The 21,360-nt window shown below is 34.9% G+C and overlaps 1 protein-coding gene and 1 pseudogene across 15 annotated transcripts in view; one reads left to right on the forward strand and one right to left on the reverse strand.

The window, feature by feature from the left end:
* LOC128158106 (ankyrin repeat domain-containing protein 26-like) overlaps positions 1-21,195 on the forward strand; it is a 75,066-nt gene extending 53,871 nt beyond the window's left edge. For 7 of the 15 annotated variants that reach the window (XM_052820814.1, XM_052820816.1, XM_052820813.1 and 4 more), the window contains 24 exons: positions 540-680; positions 1,461-1,490; positions 2,006-2,101; positions 2,652-2,891; positions 3,166-3,245; positions 3,597-3,738; positions 4,244-4,363; positions 4,575-4,621; positions 5,063-5,201; positions 5,469-5,657; positions 5,944-6,159; positions 6,587-6,706; positions 6,800-6,871; positions 7,320-7,349; positions 8,506-8,604; positions 9,200-9,250; positions 9,911-9,984; positions 11,014-11,083; positions 12,112-12,210; positions 12,887-13,057; positions 14,722-14,925; positions 15,441-15,619; positions 17,874-18,046; positions 19,884-21,195. In XM_052820814.1, the coding sequence (XP_052676774.1) occupies positions 540-680; positions 1,461-1,490; positions 2,006-2,101; positions 2,652-2,891; positions 3,166-3,245; positions 3,597-3,738; positions 4,244-4,363; positions 4,575-4,621; positions 5,063-5,201; positions 5,469-5,657; positions 5,944-6,159; positions 6,587-6,706; positions 6,800-6,871; positions 7,320-7,349; positions 8,506-8,604; positions 9,200-9,250; positions 9,911-9,984; positions 11,014-11,083; positions 12,112-12,210; positions 12,887-13,057; positions 14,722-14,925; positions 15,441-15,619; positions 17,874-18,046; positions 19,884-19,999 (2,898 nt within the window). In that variant the 3' untranslated portion in view covers positions 20,000-21,195. Of the gene's footprint in view, positions 1-539; positions 681-1,460; positions 1,491-2,005; positions 2,102-2,651; positions 2,892-3,165; positions 3,246-3,596; positions 3,739-4,243; positions 4,364-4,574; positions 4,622-5,062; positions 5,202-5,468; positions 5,658-5,943; positions 6,160-6,586; positions 6,707-6,799; positions 6,872-7,319; positions 7,350-8,505; positions 8,605-9,199; positions 9,251-9,910; positions 9,985-11,013; positions 11,084-11,448; positions 11,479-12,111; positions 12,211-12,886; positions 13,058-14,721; positions 14,926-15,440; positions 15,620-17,873; positions 18,047-19,026; positions 19,060-19,883 lie in introns of all 15 variants that reach the window. The other 8 variants (XM_052820823.1, XM_052820815.1, XM_052820820.1 and 5 more) reach the window with 8 other exon arrangements.
* Positions 1-21,360, reverse strand: part of LOC128158154 (tripartite motif-containing protein 2-like) — a 275,172-nt pseudogene that overhangs the window by 59,161 nt on the left and 194,651 nt on the right.

Raw genomic sequence — 21,360 nt, forward strand, 5'->3', positions numbered from 1 at the left:
TTTCATGTCCCCTGGGGTATGGGTTTTGACTCTAGGGCAGGGCCAAAATGGATGTATAGATGTTAATGCATATAACGTTAAAAAATTATCTTCTTTACTCCCACACACCTGAAAGGAAAACTAAATTCATTATTTTGTAGACCAGATCTTTTAGTTTTTCACCAAAATTATAGGTTTCACAGTTCTTTTTGAATTAAATGTGGTTGTCATTACAAATTTATAATTTTTCTACTCCAGTATGAAACCTAATTAATTAGATGCATATATGAGACTCCATGACAAGTTTGTGTATTGGATATATGCTACTCAGGTGACCGTTAAGGCCAATTGGCCTCTTGTTGTGATTAAATATTTAATGTCAAAATATTGTTTTAATTTTCTACGTAATTCCTTTAAAGCTGTAAAATACGGGAATAGATTCATCAAATCAATTATGATGTCACAATGTTTCTAGCACCAAAAAGACACTCTGGAATCATTTAGCAGATCTTGATCTTAATTAACCTGCTAACATCTGTCCTTCCTCTCCCCTCGTGTAGTTGGAGGATGAGAAATCAGACCTTCAGCGGCAGCTTCAGAATGAAAAGAATGCTCGGCAGCTTCAGGAGCAGTTTAACGAGGACCAGCAAAAGATTCAACAGGCTCTTCACAAGGAGCAGATCACGACCGAGGCTCAAAAGGTAGGCATGTTGGACTGGTCTGCTCAAAAGTAGAAGTTACTGGGGTCTCAATACAGTTGAATCAGACAATATGTGTTGCTGAGCCAACATTTGTTGTTTGTAGAATTTGGTACTGTGGTTTCATTAATAATCAAGGGTATTAATCTTCGTGAATAAAGTAAAAATCACAATTTCAAGGATACGTTAATTCGTGACCAATGACCCTATCAATACAAAATGTTAATAGAAATTGCACTTCAATGAACATTTAATTTCGTGGATCAACTTAATTACCAAATCCCCGAAAATTGGTATTCAACGAATATTGATGAAACCACAGTATAACATTTATTTTTTTACGTCTACATTTTTTAACGATTCACTTCAGTTAATATGAATAGAGACTGTGTGTTGCATTATTCTGTAAAGACATGTTCATAAGAAAGCTGTGCACATGAAATTAGAAAAAATTCAGCCACCATTAATTCCAATGCTTGCTGTGTATTTTTTTTTATTTTCTCCACTAAATACAAACTATTGAATCATCATTGTTCGTGGAGGACCAATGTTCTTGGGTAACCCTTACCCATGAATTTATGTTTCCAAAAAATAAATGCGTCAAGCATTTGTTTGATATTCTTAAAATTTTCCCAAACTTGCTACCAACAAAATTATGTCCCCAGGACTGTTTTGGCTACCCGCAAACATTGACCGCCACGAATAAATATGATTTGAGAGTATTGCCTTTCTGGAGATCTCAGTACTGTGATTTGATTGACTTTGACCATGGGTTGCTTTCAGGAATACACCTTAGATGATGATGACGAAGACGTAAGATTTAGTACTATTTGTTATTTTTAACTCTTCGACAGATCTTGAGTGTATTGCCTGCTTCTTTTGGTGTTGGGTTTGGATGTTAAAAAAATCTTCCATAAATTATCTTTAGTCTTCTGCTCTGCTTCCTTTCATAAAAATGCTTCTTTGACGGATAAAAATGAAATTAATTGCCAGACTTTGAAAAAAATGCATGAAGCGTTGAAGTCTTAAACCTTTTTTAAGTTATAGTGATATTCTATTGAAGTTTGGTGTTGGTTAGTGGGTAGATGTGTTGTTTGATCTAATACTCTGATCTGTTACAACTGCTTGGTATCTCCACGCAATGGCCTCACTCTTTAATATAAGATAGATATTGTACATGTATATCGGTGGTGGTAGAACATTTGTCGACAGTTTGTATGTATCCTTTGTCGGCTTTATTCCTATATGATATCTATCAAAATAAAAGTAAAAAAGGACAAACTAAACTATCAATAACGGTTTTACGAGACTAGTTTCCTGTCTTTTAGTCGGAAGCAGAAAATAAACTGGAGGCAGTAGATGAGGACAGGAAATCAGCGAACGAATTACTGCGGAAATTACGTGCAGAAAATAACGCCTTCCAGGTAGGGGGTCTTCTTCATCACCCTAAATATGCTCAACAAAAGCATTTTTAAATTTTTACCCATCTCTCCAAATATGTTTAGTTTAAACGTCTTCAGTTTTTTAAAAGTTTGATTAAAATGGAGAAGTTTCTCACAGTTGCAAGATTTAATGTTTAAGAGATTCTGTGACTTGTTTACTGAAAAAGTAGTTTTCAAAATTGATTTTAATTTTTTGAACTGCACACAATACATGTATTAGCATATATTTGCAGGCCAAAACTGTAGAATAAAAGCACTCTTAATTGATCTATTTTGCAAAGGAATAGTAAATTTATATTAATTGCAGTCATCTCCCTTATCAGTGAATCAGTTGAAACATTTTTTTTGTTTGAAGTATAAATCAACGAATGAATTTTTAACCCATTGGCAAGTATTAATAATAGAAAGAGATTACGATAAAATTAAATGCCAACAAAATCGTATTTGGTTGAAAAAACAACAAAATTTTCACCCAGCAAAAATATGTGCTTCTACAGTACATGTAATGAACAAGGACATGTTTTCTCTTCAGCTGGAAATCCAGAAGCAGAGGCTTCGTCACAGGGATGAGGTGACTATGTTAACAACGGAGACCGAGGAACTACAGAGCAAGATTGAGGAGCTGAAGAACGAGATAAAGCTGAACGAGGAGGCGCTGTCTCACGCCACGGTCCAGTACAACCTCCAGACCAGCAACCTCCGCACAGAGATCTCTGTTCTCAACTCGGTGCTCGAGAAGGAGCGAGACTCCAAGGAGAAGCTGGACACTGAGGTGGGTAGTGAGTGTACTCAAAGTCTGTGGCTATCTATTGTACTGTACTGGTAAAACTCTAAGTCTGTGGCTATCTATTGTACTTGTACTTGGTGTGCATTGGTTCTAGGCTTGACTCTAGCAGATATATAAATTATATACTATTATATAAAATTATGCATATATTGACTATGACTCCAAAATAAGATTTCCTATTTTAATGTTTGGTTTTATAAAATTTAAGGCAAGAAGTAAATATCATGTGTGTTTGATATAACCAGATATTTCCTTGTAGTTATCATCCTTGAAGACACGCTATCACTCGAGTTCCCTAGAGCTTGACAAGGCAGAACAAGCCAGAAGTGAGGCAGAGAGGTGGGTATACAACAGAGATAACAGTGCAGCCAGTTGTATGTCATTGATTGGTTCTGTTATATAAGATAGGATGTTTACAGTAAGTTATAACTGTGCACAATTAAGGTCATTAGTGAAGAATTTAACCATACGATGTGTTGAGGTTTCTTGATTGGTGTGTTATTTAACCATACGATGTGTTGAGGTCTTTGATTGATGGGTTATTTCAAGCATTGATGTGTTTAGGTCTCTGATTGGTGGGTTATTTCAAGCATTGATGTGTTGAGGTCTCTGATTGGTGGGTTATTTCAAGCATTGATGTGTTGAGGTCTCTGATTAGTGAGTTATTTCAAGCATTGTCGTGTTCTGTAGGCGTCTCCAGCATGAGAAGGAGGAGTGGTCCCGCCAGCTGGACACGCGGGAGAAGGAGGTCAGCAGTCTGAAGGACAACATCCAGGGCCTGCTCCACCGCATCACCAACCTCGAGAACAAACTCAACCTCACCGAGAATGAGGTAAGTGTCTCCCAGTCAGTAGCTATAGAGGCTGCTCCACCACATCACCAACCTCAAGAACAAACTCAATCTCACAGAGAATGAGGTAAGTGTCTCCCTGTCAGTAGCTTTAGAGGCTGCTCCACTGCATCACCAACCGCGAGAACAAACTCAATCTCACAGAGAATGAGGTAAGTGTCTCCCTGTCAGTAGCTTAGAGGCTGCTCCACCGCATCACCAACCTCGAGAACAAATAAACCTCACCAAGAACGAAGTGTCTCCCAGTCATTGAGAAAGTGGTAGCATTTTACAAGCCTTGTCTGCTACTTGTGTAGAGTGCACTAAAAAGCTCGCTAAAAATAATGGGAAATTTCATCAGTTTTGTAGAGCTTTTTAAAGATTCTGTTGGACCTTTTCCAAATAAAGATTATTGCAACAGACAGCAAAGGTTTCACTGAGGGAGAGCTAACAGTTCCCATGGTAAGAGCCTGACTGTGTAATCTAATTGGTGCTGTTTTTGTTGTAGCTGCACAAGACTGAGGCCACACTGCTGGAGAAGAACAACATGCTCAACAAGACTCAGAAAGACCTGGACTTCATACAGAGTGCCCACACGGCCTCCGAGGAAAAATGCCACACCGAGATGGTAAGTGTCTCACCGAGATTGTAAATGTTACACTAAGATAATAAGTGTCTCGCTGAGATTGTTATTGTCACAATGAGATGGTAAGTGTCTCACTTAGATGATATGCATGTTATTGAATGTAGCATCATTTTAAGTTAATTTAATTGATATTATTGATTACTATCACATTAATCTATTAATCAAACACCCCTTTTTATTTTGTCTTTTGCAGGAGCTACATAACAAGTTGCAGGCAAAACTTGATCAGCTCCAAGAAAAGTAAGTTGTTAAGTAAAACAAGTAGACAAGTCAATAATTCCATGCATATATCATTTAGTAATAGGCTCCTTTTTCAGAGAGGTTGAAGCAACTAGTGATAAATTCTTGATGTACTCCTGAATGTCAGATTTACTGAGAAGGATAGGTTTTAACAGTCATCATCTGATAGATTCTTTTCATCAGTTGTCCTATGTCTGTTCAACAATTGTCATATGTTGTAGTCTGTTAAATAGTTGTCGTAGTTTGTTAAGCAGTTGTCAGCTGTTGTCTGTTTGTAATCAGTTGTCATCTGTCCTAGTTTTGTATTCTTTTGTCATCTGATCTAGTTTTGTAATCTTTGATTGTCTATCATAGATTTGTTATCTGTTGTAGTCTTTTGTAGTTTTGTAATCTATTGATGTTTTTTGTAATAGTTTTGTAATTGGCTGTTGTCTGTTGTAGACATTCATCCATACAACACGAGAACCTGACCCTGAAACAACAGGTGGACAACCTACAGAGGAGTATAGCTGAGCAGGGCGGGGACAAGAGTGTGGAATACAACAAAATTATCGCCAGCATGCAGGCCGACTCAGAAAAGGTCAGTGTAACAAAATCATTGCCAGCGTGCAGGCCGACTCAGATAAAGTCAGTATAACAAAATCATTGCCAGCATGCATAGAAAAATTGTTGAAAGATCATACATGTTCCCTGATTAAAGAGATGTATTGTGAGAGAGTAATTTACAAATTTGCTTTTCTAGACATATGGTGCGAATTGGCTTAAAAAGGATTTTTTTGTAATATATGTATTTTCAAATTAAGAGAACATTTTTAAGTTACATTAAATTTTTGTTTGATTTATTCAGATGAAAATTCACTGGGAAGAAAGAACCTCAAATTTGTCAGACCAGTGTTCCAGACTCAAGGAGGAGAACCGTAACCTGGAGGCTCGACGGAGTCAACTCGAGCAAGAAAACAGCCGTCTGAACAGTGAGATTGCGGACCAGATCCGGAAGATTTCTGTCGTGGAAGCTAATTATCAAAATCTCGACCATGTAAGCAGACGTTACTTTATAAGCTTCGTTTTTATGAACCAGCATAAAAAAATTAATATTGGGTAGAGTTTTACTCTATAATTTTGAAAATATCCAGATTCTATTCATAAGATTTAACAATGAGCAATCCTTATAGATGATCTTTTCAACTTTTATGAATACTTATGAAAAGTTCTAGTTATAGAATTTATCTAGAAGCTAACAAGTTTTGACGACTTAACTTTCTTTCTGAGAAGTACGGATTTGGAAGATTTTTCTCAACTGACAGACATTTTGTACATTTCAGACACGGAGAAGTATGGACGAGGAAAAGACGCGGCTCCAGATGGAGATAGAGAGATACAGGGAAAAGTGCAATCACGAGAGAGAGAAGTGCATCGAGGTGCAGAGTAAATACCAGACGGTTGAGGAGCAGCTGAGGAGGATCCAGGAGAGGGAGGAGAACAACACCCAGAAACTCCTCAACAGCTCTGCCAACATGGAGGCCGTCCACAAGTCAAAGGTCAGCAGGTTACAGGGGTCACATGACGCTTAGAGGTCAAGGGGTCACAATGTTAATAGGTCACAGAGTCGCAGGATCACCATAAAAACTTAATCCTAAATGAAACATTGCTGAAAGCTGCCTCTTTTGTTAATAAGTGTCTGTGTATTTAAAACATTTAGAAAATTAGTTATTTGATAAATAAATTATATCAAATGAATGTTGAAAAAAGGGAATATTGATTATACTCGAATTTACATTTGTTGAAACAAAATAAATTCTTCAATATGGTATTTACTGCAATCCCCCAAAGTGTTACCTTTCTCCTGATGTTATGTTATTCATCTACACAATGCATAAAGAATACATTTCATTTGTTAGTAATAAAAATTGCTGAAGCAAAACTAATGTTCTAGGGGTTCAAACGAATTTAGATTTATTTTAACAGACTGAGCTGGAGGAGAGCTATCAGAACATGAAGCTTGAGAATGCCAAACTTGAGGCGGAGGTCAAACACGAGAGGCAGCGAGTCGAGATGTTACAGAAGGACCTCAACGACTCGCAGAAGGTAACACTCTCAGTCGATCACTGTCGGCTAGGATTCAGTTTATTTTACACAAACTGATCGTTAAATGTGGTTCGTTTATTTTTTTCTTTTAAGGTTCGTAACAGCTTGGAAGCATTGTGTTCAAATCTGAAGTCAACCAACTCCCATCTTGAGGACAAATTAGGGGTAAGATTTTATACAGTATAGTACTCATTTGAATAGCTTACTTAATATATTAATTTGTTTCATGAAGAACTTTCAATTGTTATATATCTACAATGTACCTGTATCAAGATTATATAATTTATAATAAAGCCAGCGTTTAGAGAAAAAGATTGCATGCTGAGATTGCATGCTAAGATGCAGAACATACTAGAAGTATGAAGAAGATTTTTTACCAAATGCCATTTCACCAGTTTGCCCATCTAAGCTTAATTCACTCCTGGTCATAAGTTTTTAATTTGACTGCATTAAGAAAGATCTTTGTATCAGTTTTTTGTGAATAAATGCAATGTGGTTTACGAGTCATTATTAATAGAATGTGGTTTACGAGTCATTATCAATAGAATGTGGTTTACGAGTCATTATAAATAGAATGTGGTTTACGAGTCATTATAAATGTTGTTTCATTCAGCATGTCTCCGTCACTGACCTTGGCTCAGATGTAAGTCACTAGCTCAATCGTCTCACCAGCTTATCTCACGAGATCGTAGTTTGTTCTCCTTTAGTGCAGCTTGTTTCTAGCTTGTATTAATATATATCTCCTGCATGCTACTGGTCTTCTCTATCTTAGGGTGGTGGTTGAATATTCCAATTTGCTTCTGTTTATTAGTTTGAGAGATTTTGTAAGGTTAATAATCATGATTATTATTATATAATTGTAGAATATAAATGTAACAGTTCCTATAAACTTGGAATTTTCCTTCCAAAATATATAGCCTCATTGCATGTACATATAAGTTTACTCAAAGTATGGAGTTGCAAAGCTTTTTACAGTACCATGCATAAATTATTATTGGTATGGGGATAAATTAATTGCTAGGTTGGAAGGGTGTAATCTGGTAATTCCCCTATTTTTCCAGAATAGAAAGAAAATTCTGGTTATAGAGTTATTGATTTTTAATGGGCATTTCTTTTATTGTTAACTCTTTTCTCATGCTTTTTTTTCATAGAAAGTAGAAATGCATTTGTGCTTATGTAAACACTCAATGACATATGGAATGATGTGTTTGATACTCTAGCATGCTCTTAAAAATCTAAGGCTCCATTAACAAGAAAGCTTACAACTAAGTGTATCCTAGCAATGCACAGTTCTTAATTTGACCGCAGGCTCTATATTTAGACTTATAAAAGTGTCAAGAAATGACTGAATTTTGACAAACATGAGCCCTGTAATAAATAGTGCTATATATAGACTGTTTTGTGTAGAGAGAAAAAATATGACCTTCTTAATTTGAATTCTCTTCCTAGTTGTAAGTCTTGTTGTTACAAGGGGCCTGTGTCTCTGTGTTGGTGTTGGTTTTTCTATTAATAGTTACTGTAAATTCCGAATTAAAATATGCGAGGAATTAATATCCGCATAAAATCGCAAAAAAGCACATCAAGTTATTTGTTTTTAAATCTCGCTTATTTTTTTCGGACTATAAGAAATTATTATTAATATTCAGCTTTCGCGATTTTATATTATCGCAATTTGATGAAAAAACAGTTGAATGGCGGAATTAAGCACTCGCATAAAATAAGGAATCTACAGTACTGTAAACATGATAGGGGCACTTCTCTAGCTTCCCTGTCTCTACGATAATTTCTGGGGTCTGTAGGAGGAGAGCACGACCAAGTCGCTGATAGCACAGGAAGCAGAGGAGCACAAGGACTTGTGGGAAAAAGAGGTGATATCGCGCTCCAAACTCGGGCTGCGGGTACGTATTTGTGACGCTGGGTGACTTAGCATGCAGACCTCTATATTTCTGAGTCTACTGAACTCTCTGTTACCGTGCCATCTTTTTGCTATTTATATTCTACTGTTCGCTATAATATAGACCAAAGCTTGAAGGGTAATGTGAATGTGAATATTTGTACAGTTCAATTTGTTGATATTTTTTTTCAAATTTGGTAACTTCTCAGACTGCAAAAGCTCTATCCATGCAACATATTCATATTCACTATACTGTACAGTAGTTTTATTGTACTGTAAACTACATGTAGTATTCTTTTCATGTAATTAATGGTAACAATATTTTTACTGTAAATATATAGTAATTCAGTTGGTAAATTCTCAGAGAAAGTATTTTATTTAAGAGAGCATATTTTATTAACTTACAGTGCATAAATCCTGAAATTTGAAATGTATTAATTTAAAGCTTTTAGTTTATGCAGTTATGTAGAGCTTTGAGAAAAAAATTAGATGTAAACGAACAGTTATAGATGTTTGACAAAAACTTACTGTGGATCTGTGCATACAATCGGTTACTAACTGGAACGATGAGCCAAACTGACCCAGTTTTTAAATTTCAGATCTCACAGTATGAAAAGCAGAAGCAGGATGCCTTTGTTCAGCTTGAAGAGGTCGGAATTCATTCACCTTCATTTTAATTTGAAATAATATACTGTAAATTTTCCATATATGATTTGATTAAGATTTTAAATATTTTAATCACATACTGTACGTATAATGCCCCTGCGGTAAGAAAGATACCGCTAACTGATACACCACGGCAACCTGATTGCTTAAGGATCCTCGACACCCCGTGACTTCTATTTTTTATACAATACGTCACACCATGGCGATTTTAACCCATTATAATCAGCTTCATATTTTGCCAAATGTTAGTCTCTATCTCTGTCGCACAATGGGTGTAGCTTCGTTCTATTGACCCACAGGTCCCTAGTTCAAATACAGCGGGTACTTTTGTTTTCATGAATAGCGATGAAGTTTTGAAAGTTGATTCTTCTCCCAAAATTGAATTTTTTTCTGCCATTGTCAAGTCGAACACATGCAAGGAATCCGTATCTCTAAGTAATTTAGAAATTCAAGCTGGTATGCAGAACTTCTCCTAAAGGTTTGGAGGACAGTTAAAGAAGGGAAAACAATTGTTTAGTACCTTTTGTCTAAACTTATCAAAACCTAATTTACAAGGCATTCTAGAGTGCATACTGATGAAAAATAAAAATGAGGAGAGGGCAATGATTTGTTGGATGAAAGTTTTAAAAAAAAAAATTTTACAGGAGAGGAGAAAGCACAGAAAGACGGTTGAAGCCAAGCGGACAGTGGAAATGAAGCTGGAAGCAGAAATTGACAAGTATGATAACCGTGTTACATCTTTACGATAACCGTGTCACGTCTTTAAAGGGGCCTGGTCACGATTTTTGTCAAAAATCCAATTTTATCCGATTTTAATATTTACTATGTTTCAGAAAGGCATTTTAAAGAGGCAACCAAAATTTGAGTGTCTTTTGTTGAGTTATAAGCAAGTTACAAAGCATGAAATTCTTCGCTATGTAAACAAAGCGTTTGTTTATATTTTAAACTTTGAAGTAACAATTTCAGTTTTAAACCTAAAACAAATGTGTTAAACGTTAGGAACTCTTTATCTATGCTTAAAATAAAATAAAAAGATAGACAAATAAGCTGAAAAAAGATTTTTACTGGTATATTGAACCTATGTAAACAAAAACAGGGCACAAGCCTTGTTTACATTACTAAGAATTGTAAGCCCTGTATTTTGCTTATGAATCTATGATTGACTCTCAAATTTCATTTGATCATTAGAAATGTATTTCTAAAGCATTGTAAATAATAAAAACATAAAAATAGAATTTTACCAAAATCGTGACCATGCCCCTTTAAGTGAAATTAACACAAAGAATTTTACAACAGATAATAATATAGCAAACCAGAGCTGTGTTTTACAGAAGAACTTAAGACTTATGACCAAATTAATGAATGCTGATTTATCACAAACTAATCAATTTGATTTGATATTTGAATTTTATGACTTTGAAGTATAATTATAGAAATCATAAAAAGGATACCGGTAAATGAATAGTTTTATAAAAATTATGTTTTTCAAAGATCATTCCACGAGATTGAAAATATTTACTACTTCGTCGTAAGTTCTTTTGTAATGCTGCTAACTGATACTTATAAAAATCTTGAGATCAGTAATTTAAATTTAGATATACGTGAAATCAACATTTCTTAAATTAACTAACACAGGTTTCTTGCTAGAAAAAAACTCCTCATTTGAGACTTCTCTATTCATGTAATTCGTCTATATTGATGTACTGAGTAAATCTTGATAAACTGTACCGTGATTTTGTTTCAACAGAAATACTCAGTTACAGAAAGAAGTGGCCAGTCTGAAGACTTACCTGAAGGTTGCCAAAAAGAGGCTAAAGGTGAGTGTGTCCACCCTACTGCCCCCCCCCCCCCCCCCCCCCCCAGTGTGTGATCCCTACCCCCAGGGACCTCTCTCACATTGATGTTATACCTCTGTTTTGTATAATACAACAAGCAAGCAGTTAGGAAAGGGAGGGGTGTGCAGAATACTTTTTGGGGATTTTAAAGAAGAATAAAATATTAGTCCTAATATGCTCTTTGTCAATTTTATCTGCTATATCAAGCACTATGCAAAAACTTGGCCAGTCTTCGCTAGCAATCTGGCAAACTTTATCGATAGTTTAAGTCGGACTCTATTTCTGCTATGCGTAACAGCCTCAGCATACTTGCATGCGATATTTTATCTCAAGGTATTGAATTTCAGGAGCTTGATGCAAATTTCACAATTGACAGTGTATGTATGATCTCCTATTGAATATATAGTTAGACACTGTACAGTATTTGTTAGATGATACTGTTAGCTATATAGTCAAGCCCTAGTCATATAGCCAGATGTAGTCAGTTTCTAAAATCAGCTGTCTACAGATCACGTTCTATAGCCAGGTTTTTATATTTAGAAGACTTTAGATCTATGAACTATTTGATTTAATCTCGATTTGTCTTTTTCTGCTTTTGTCTATCCCCTTTATATATATGCTTGTTCTTGTACTGCAGGGGAAATCACTGCCAGGAAATTTAAACATTTACCCAGGTTCACTAATCATGGCTGTTTTACAAAATTATACCCTCTAGACAAAGAAATTCAAGAAGCTGGTTAATTTTGAAGTTAAATAAATAAAATAAATAAATAAAAAAGCATAGTGCAAGTGTTTCTGTGGAACCAAGATGTTTATTGGGTTAAGTCATGTAAAAAATATGGTGTCAAGTTTGAAGATTATTAAAGTAAGGCCTGTAATTGACCACCCAGCACCCTTCAACCACAATACAGAAGGTTTTAAATGAATTACCAGACCTATGGTCCTGGAGCAGTGACTTCCCCTGTCTGTTTCCGTGTCTGTCATTACCTCCCCTTTCCTGCTTCCTTCAGGGCATTGATTCCCACGACTCAAGAATTAACTCCCTTTCTGCTGACTTTGACAGAGAGCGCGTTACCATGGAGAGCACCCTGTCCTCGGTCCGACAACAGGTAACGCCGGGGTCCTCAATGCACTGTCTCACAGCTAACAACCAACTCGATAGTGTTCTCTAATATCATTACAGAGTTTTGTTTTTAAATGATATACAGAAAAATCAAGTTTTAAATCTTCATATTTTCATTTTTTCAACCTGCGCTTTAGATAGTATTCTATTTATTAAAATCGGTTAACAATGCTCTGGATAGAGTCTTTGATATTTTTATTTTCTCAAATTGTTACAGATTTTTACTGAAAAAGTTGTTAACTTACATAGGGATTTATTAAATTTCATGTATTTTGTTTAGTTATCAACCAAAAACTTTTTGGGATCTAGATTTTATGAAATTTGTGTTAGATACTCATTGTAAATGTACCGGTATAAACCTCAGAATTTTACAGGACAGGTCTGGCAAGGAAAATAAACTCTTTTGATATCTTATGTTATATTGTCTATTATATCCCTATATGGGTAAAATAATCATGCATTTACTAGCTATTTTTTACATTTTTACCCCCAAATAATTTCAATCAGTAAAATTTATTTTTTGTTTTGTAATGGATGCTTAATCAATGGTCGTGCAAGACTAGCTCTACATCAAGTGTAACATGATTACTCCCTAGTTTCCCTCTTTGACACTTGTATTTGATGCCATACATTTTGTGACCCTATCATTGTCAACCCTGCAGCTTCAAGATTTACAGCTGAACTTGGAGAGAGAGATACAAGAAAAAGAGCTCTTGCAAGCCAAGAACTTCAAGCTGAAAAATGAGCTTGCTGAGCATGAGCGGCTCAAAAAGCTGCTTAAAAACCTGGAGCTTGCTAAAGATAAGCTGCAGAGGGAATATGACGAGTATAAGGTATCAACTCCTGCCATTGTGAGTGTTGCATGATGGGATTGAATGCTGGTTCACTGTTTGGGTTCTTTGGAGGAACAAAGCATAACACTTTCATCATTATATTCTATTATTTTGCAGCTTCTTGTCTGTCAGAGAGATTGAATTGACATTGAGAAGTTTCTGGGGATTATTTTGTTTGTCTTTTTTGTTGGATGCATGCACTTGAGAATGTTGGTTGGTTCTATCGCTCTTTGTTTCACAGCATTTGATGATTTTTCACGGAGTGTTAAACACCTGTGGAACATTGAGCCACTTTGAAATTATTTTACTGTATACATTTCCTCCAGTATGAACATTTAGCATGTGTAGTACTTTGATACAGCAGTTCTCCTTCTCACTTCTCACCACAAAACATGTACCAGCTTTTAGCGACAGTTACTTTAAACCAACTATAGTTCACAACAAGTATATCTCGCGATTTACCTGAGATTAAGTGGTTTGCGGCAAGTAATTTTTCGCGACCTAGCCTTATCCACACCTGATATTTCAATTACAACGGTAATTCAAATCTGGTCCGCGGCGAGAAATATTTGCGACAATGAGACTCTCGCAAATGTCACGTAATTTTCTCGCATGTGAATAAAAGTTGGTTCACAGTACATTGAATTTATTTAAGGAATAAGGAATCATTCTTTGAATATTATGAGGTGATAATTTCGGTCGGGGCGTGGTCAAATCCAATAAAGCCCGAAGAGCTTTATGATAGATTTGACCAGCTCTGACCGAAATTATCACCTCCTTATATTCAAAGAATGATTCCTTATTACTTATATATATATTATTTCCAATTTGAACCTTTAAAACAACATTATTTTAAAACCACTTTTTTTTATGTAGCACATGCTATGTATTACTACGCGGTGCAGCCAATACCGGTTATGCTATAAGACACGCCCATTTTGTGTCACTCATATTTTATGAAGTTATTGGGTTTTACGGTTCAGAATTGATTCATAATGTTATCACAGACAAAGACATTTAAAAATGTAAATATTTATTTTAATTATCATCTGATCTTTATATTAGTCATTAATTTGTAAATACATGTACATGAACTTACATAATATAATTGATACAATTATATGTATTCAGTTATAAAGTATGGTGCAAGCATTTTTGATGATAAGATAAATATTGCTTTGAATCTTGCTGCATGCAGTACAGCTGTTTGATTAAGAATGTTAATGACAGTCCTAAAGCTAAACCCAGTAACAGTACCTGCCAACGCCAGAAATAAATAAAAACATGAATAGTACTCAAACTACTGTGCTGCTCTCAATAAAATAAAAACATATTTAGTGAATTTCTAATATACAGTAACTTAAAGTTACTGGCCTCTTTGATATTTTATTACTTACCGCAAGAAAGAAGATTTCATAATTGCAGATTCAATTCTTATGCTTAGCATTCTAAATTTGATTTAAGCGATCTCTCACTCTGTATTGATTTAGTTGAAGTTTTGATCATTGCAATTTTAACATATTTTTTAATATGCAATTTTTGGTATATTCTTGCACTTGCAAAGGTAACTTTTGGATTGTCAAGCTACTAAATCATTGCAGAGTTTGGCTAGGAGGTTGACAGATCAATGTTGTGATAATTGTGTTTTCCTTTTCTTTACACAGAATAAGGTGGGATCAGACTACGTTGAGAGGGAGGATCTAGAGAGAGTCCGACGTGAAATTGAAACTCGATACCGAATGGAACTGAATCGGAAACTTGAGGACGTCAACAATTATCTGGAGGAACAAGCTCGAGCAAGGGATAAACTGGACGTGTCTCGAGATGAGACCGAATTCAAGATCAGGGATGATCACAAAAAGATTCAGGTAAAAAAATGTGTCTTATTTGCACAACCACGATCTTTAAAGTGAAAAGTTTAAATTGTACTAGTCCAGATCAAATTACTGTATACAGGGTTATTTTCGCCCTTCAATATTTGCAAACAGTTTCGCCCCGTCGTAAATACGCCCAGACACGCTTGTTAACTAAAGAGATAACTTGGGACATTGGAATTCATTACACTGTCAATTTATAAGCTTTGAAGAAGTTGATGATAAGTTTTCCATAACACTGTCAAATTGAATGTAAGCTGTAAAGAAGTTGATAATTTTGCTATTACACTAGTCTGTCAATACATGTATAAGCTGCAAAGAAGTTGATAAGTTTTCCATTACACTGTCAATTTAAGCTTTGAAGAAGTTGATAAGTTTTCCATTACACTGTCAATTTGAATATAAGCTGTGAAGAAGTTGATAATTTTGCTATTACACTAGTCTGTCAATACATGTATAAGCTGCAAAGAAGTTGATAAGTTTTGCCATTACACTGTACCTTTTTACAGGAGGAGAACTCATCCCTGAAGTTGAAGTACGAGCAAGCGGTGGCTGAGAGAGAGAGCCGCGAGATGGAGGCCAAGCGTTACCGCGAGCTGTATGAGAGCGAGATGCAGTGGCGTATGCGCCTCAGTAACCAGCTGATGCAGACCTCGGACAAGGCCTTTAGCTACAAGTCCAAGTTAGTGTAAGTGCCGCCCCTCACTGATACAGGCATGCGGGAGCTGGCACGTTTATTTTTTTGTTTTTAAATTGGATGCTTAGATTCAGTGGTTAAAAGATTTAAATTTTTCACTTCAATCCCTGCTTGATTTATTTCTTTCTTTATTTTTTGATAATGAAATGATTTTCAATCTCACATTTAGTTTCCCTCTCAATTTTGGTCTATATGCAGTTAGTAATTTCTTTGTTCTCCGTACTACAGAGAAGAGCCGTTTGCTATGGTGTTTGCTAATGTGCTCAGCTGAAGGAGGCTGGGTGATCGACAAATTAAACTTCATATCTACTTTAGATATGATTTTTTAAAGTTATGAACTATTATTTGATAATGAAAAATTCCATATATTTTAGCTTTAACATTTTGGGGGGATCCCTACACCAAATAAGTGTGGAGATTTTTGTTGCATGCATTTGTTACTAATAATAGGCACAGTATTCAACAATAATAGACCTCAAAGTACAATAGTACTCTATTTTTTAGAGAATTTTTAAAAATATCAGTCTCTTCCAGAGTCTGTCGTTTCCCTCATTTGGCTTGCAAATCCGGGCTTACACTACATATTGCTGTTGCTACCTAGCTAAATCTATATTAATTAAAATACATTAGTTTAATGTCAAACTTTCAATGCAAGTCTTATACTGCAAACGTTTTACATTTGCTAAGTTAGGATCAATACACGAGATGGTACCACGGTACTTTAGTTTTATGTAAATCATGCATAAAATTATATAGTTCAAGTGAAAATATTATATCGCTTACCTTTATCGATAATCCGTCACATATTTATGATCGTCTGTTGCAGATGACATGACAAATATGCATTTCCAATAGCATGAAAACAGTATATTATTTTGATTTCATGTTTTCTCTTCATAACAACTGATAATCAAAGTTAGTTGAAAGCTTTAATCACGAAGGAAATTGACATATTTTCTAAGCGTTTAGTGATTTCATTCTTATCTCATCTCCCTCGTTAGAAGAGTTCAATTGAACCGTGTATAGCTATTTTGTACTACAATATAATGCTGTCAATCAGGAACCAAATAGCATTTCAAACAGATGTCAGACATGTTGTGACGAAGTAGCATTCCACCTTAAATATTTCCTATATCTTTATACAGAACTCTTCTTCTTATGGAGATAATTATAGTCTAGAAATGGTCAAGACCATCCAGCCCTCCTATTTGCTATTTTTCTGTATTTTTAACCGGGTTTTCCAACGGAAAAATCCGGTTATTAAAATGGTGAAAATGGCGGGCAGGCGGGCGGGCGGCTGCCAAAAGGGTACCCTCATTGTACGGATAACTCCTCCTACAGTTTTCAAGATAGGAAGTTGTTCTTTTGCAGATCAATTGTACATATATCAGAGGTGTGCATATTGCAAGGATTTTGATTTCTGATAATGTATCGAAAAAATACCAGGTTTTGAACTTAGTCATTTTTTGGCAAAATTTCGCATATAGGGTACCCTCATTGTACGGATAACTCCTCCTACAGTTTTTAAGATAGGAAATTGTTCTTTTGCTGATCGATTGTACATATATCAGATGTGTGCATATTGCTAGGATTTTGATTTCTGATAATTTATGAAAAAAATACCAGCTATTGAACTTGGTCATTTTTTGGCAAAATATTGCATATAGGGTACCCTCATTGTACGGATAACTCCTCCTACAGTTTTTAAGATAGGAAATTGTTCTTTTGCTGATCGATTGTACATATATCAGATGTGTGCATATTGCTAGGATTTTGATTTCTGATAATTTATGAAAAAAATACCAGCTATTGAACTTGGTCATTTTTTGGCAAAATATTGCATATAGGGTACCCTCATTGTACGGATAACTCCTCCTACAGTTCTCAAGATAGGAAGTTGTTCTTTTGCAGATCAATTGTACATATATCAGAGGTGTGCATATTGCTAGGATTTTGATTTCTGATTATTTATGAAAAAAATACCAGCTTTTGAACTTGGTCATTTTTTGGCAAAATTTTGCATATAGGGTACTCCATTTCACTGGATATACGTGTTGACACGGATTATGGATACAATTCACATAAAAGAAAACCCGGTTTGCTGTCACATTGACAGCTTTTCTCTTGTTGTAGAGTATACTATAGAGTATACATATGATCAAGAGTTACTGTGTTCACATTCTTTTGCATTTTCATTGTATGGTATTTCTACCTCTACTGTCTGCATGTGTTGAATTATTTGCAGCTTAGAGAAACAGAAGAACCGAACGTTGAACACGCTGGGTAATTTGACCTTCTCAGGGACGCTCAACGGCCAGCTCCTGGACGCCAGTCGGATATCGGGAACCACCGAGGACTTGTTCACCAGTAAGCTGAAGGCGGAGTTAGACCGCAGCATCAACAAACACCTAGAGGCCGGTACGTTCAGCAAGAGTTAGCTCCCTTGATCTGATTTCAGCCAAGGTTTTTATTAATAGGCACAGGTTTTTGTGGGGGTTTAAAATTCTGTAATGATTCTAAAAACTTTATGGTCACTGAGGCATATATTTCTTCATTTGGTCCAGGAATATCAAAAAAGCAATCTTTTTTCACTATTCCCCCCCCCCCCCCAATAAAATTCCCCATTAATTCCTCCACAAAAACAATGTCACTCTCAAGATTTTTTTAAGAAGTTGTAATTCTTTCACTTTATTGCTTTACTATAAATTTGTTCACAAAAGGATTTCACTCTGGAGATATTTTTGGAACTTCAAAAGTTCAAATTAATCCTCCACTTTTATTGCCTACCTTGATAATCTTCATTTAACTGATTTAACAGTATTAACCGTATCTCTCTGTAAGGCTACTAGTTTCATCTTATAATAATCGTGATGAGTTCATTTTCTTAAATAGATCAAAGCATATTTCATTAATCTTGGAAAATTCAGTAAAGTATCTGACTTCAACAATTTCTTGGATTTTTTTTTTTCTTTTTCAAATAATTATAAAATTCTAATTACTGTTTTGAATGCCTTTATTAAGTTTTTATAAAATCATGAAATGTTTTAAGTTTGTTGTTAGCATGCATTTACGAGTGCTTTGTTCACTTGATACATCTCTGCCTATTCTAATATGTTCATTTAAGCAAGTATTTCCTTCAAACATTCATTGTTTAACCATTCAATATTTATGAAGAAAACAGGCTGCAAACAATTTTGGAATTGCCTGGCTTACAATTCTTATTTATCCTAGAGGTTTTTGTATAAATAGGGGAAAAAGATCCTATCAAACATTGATATGAATAAAGCTAACATTTGAAATTCCATTTCATTTATTTGGAAAATGACCATTATTTTGTTAATTAAAATCATTAGTTTGCTTGACCTACTATTTAAAATGGCTACTTCTGTAATCTGTAGGAATACGATTTGATGTCAAGTTGTTGTAATGTGGTAAGGTCACACAGATTTAGCTTGATTGACACGTGTGGTGTTGCTTTAGAATCTTGTCCTAGAGATAATTGTACTCTTTCTGATTATTCTTTAGTGTTAAGATGAACCCATCAAACAGCAATTTATCTTCATTTATCTTTACTTCTTCAAGGTCATACAGAAGCATGTAACTCCCCTAGGAAAACATTTTAAAAATTAAGAACGTTATAAACGAATGAACGATTACAAAACCTAGAAGTAAACACGTATCCTTTGAAATTTTTATTTAAAAGAAATATGTACATGTTAATATACAATTAATGTAAACCACTGAGGGAGTCAGCAAGATTCCAGTTCCCTGGGAGCAAGTCTTTTTCCTGATGCGAAGCTGTTGTTAACGGTATAGGAATCAGTGTCTAGAAATTTTAAGTGGATGATGTCATTCTACAGCAAGCAGCTTGGAGAGTAAAGATGGAGGGGGGGGGGGGGGGAGAGGGGGTTTGAAATAAATGAAATATATAATTGCTGTTTGAAATCACGTACACCCACCAATTTACTGTTCCTGTAATACCACAATGACATTCACCAAAAGGTACTAACAACTCATTGTTATCAAAATACAATTAACAAATAAACCCCCTGTGCAGTATGATAAAACTTGTTTATCTCCATGCTCCTCTAATTTTAAAAGATATACCACATGCTTGAAATTTTTTTTTTACAAATTTTAAATGTTTATTTCTTTATGCACAATCTGCTGAAATTTACTATATCAAGTAAAGTTGACGAGAGACAGTCTTCATTTTCGGTGAGACTTGCTAATTTTTGTCTGTTGTCTGTTTCAGCACCTCATGACAACAGTAAACCCGTGATTCGCCTACATAGTGACTCCATGAATTCCTCATATGCCAAATCCAACGCAGACTACTTAGAAGTACTCCAGAGAAAATACCATGTATAGCCTGTCTCTCCATTATCTCATTAATTCATCTTCTCCTGAACTCTTGGACTCATTCTCCTTCAGCCATGATTAGACACTGCGGTCATTTCAACGTCTCGTTTTTTTTCCGTTGGAGATATTTACTGATCCATTCTTGAGTGCTTACGTATTCTTGGAATTTTCTTTATGAAGGTTCTTAGTTTCGCTTTTTCGCAGAATATGTAACAAATTTAGAGAGAATGAAAAGCTAAATTCTCTCCCCTTTTTTTTTTTCTCTCCTATATGAAATAATATGCAATATTCTGAATATGCATGGAGTTTAATCAAATATCATTATTTTTTGTTGTCATTTAATTATAGACCTACATTTATTACTCGCACATTTATTTTTTAACTGGTGACCTTGAAATTGATGAATCACAAAGTGTATAAAATACTGAAGAATGATAATAGCTCATAGTGTTCTGTGGCAAAAATTAGGTCAATGTGACCTACTTTTTTCCTCTATGTTTACATGTACTCAGTTTTATGCAATATATGTTTTTAAACAGGTTACACATTTTCTGTGATATTATTTCATTTAGTTTAAAAACTTATTTACTAGGATTTTTAAAGATTAATTTACAATGAGATCTGTGTATTTACTATTTATGAACTTGAAAAATATGAGTTAATTGAAAAATTTTCTTGATTTACATTACAAGGTTGTGGTGATTTTTATTGCAAATTCTGTTGGGAGCCCCTTGAGATGTCAAATACTCGTATTAATGTGGGAAAAATTCGGCATTAATTTGTCTTTTCTTGATTTGAAATACCTTGAACAAAATATTCTTTTTGATTTAGTTTTCTCAAAAAAATATTAAGTTGGAATTTCAAAAAGATTTGAAGGGTTTTTTTTTTATTGGTAATTTAATCTAGTCATCAAAGAGTGTGAGAGGGAGAAAAACGCAGAGTAAGCATATCATTTAGTAATCCAGAAATGGGTAACTCGGAGAATGATTAGAGCTACAGTGATAGGTTGCCTGAGTTTTAAGGAGGGTTTATTTTTTGGTGAGTTGTTCAGCACTCCGTCCTGTCCTTTAGTGTTAGTTTGCACACAACCCGTGTCCATCCAATTTTTATTCATTTTTTTTACATATTTCATCATATTTAACTATAATTTTTTAAATATTATAAATGTGATATTTTAATATATTAAAAATATGTAATACCCAAAATCTTTTGTGTTGAATTTCTTCCGCTCCTGTTTGTGCAATTTACAGTGACATTTGTAAATCATGTATCAATATTTGATTGATTGATTGATTAATTGATTGAGATTACTTCTTCCAAGAATGTTCATGACCCACAGATATGCGCTGTATTGTGCTTCAGACTTCCAG

The sequence above is a fragment of the Crassostrea angulata genome, chromosome 8 (assembly GCF_025612915.1).
Source record: "Crassostrea angulata isolate pt1a10 chromosome 8, ASM2561291v2, whole genome shotgun sequence".
NCBI classification, from domain to species: domain Eukaryota; kingdom Metazoa; phylum Mollusca; class Bivalvia; order Ostreida; family Ostreidae; genus Magallana; species Magallana angulata.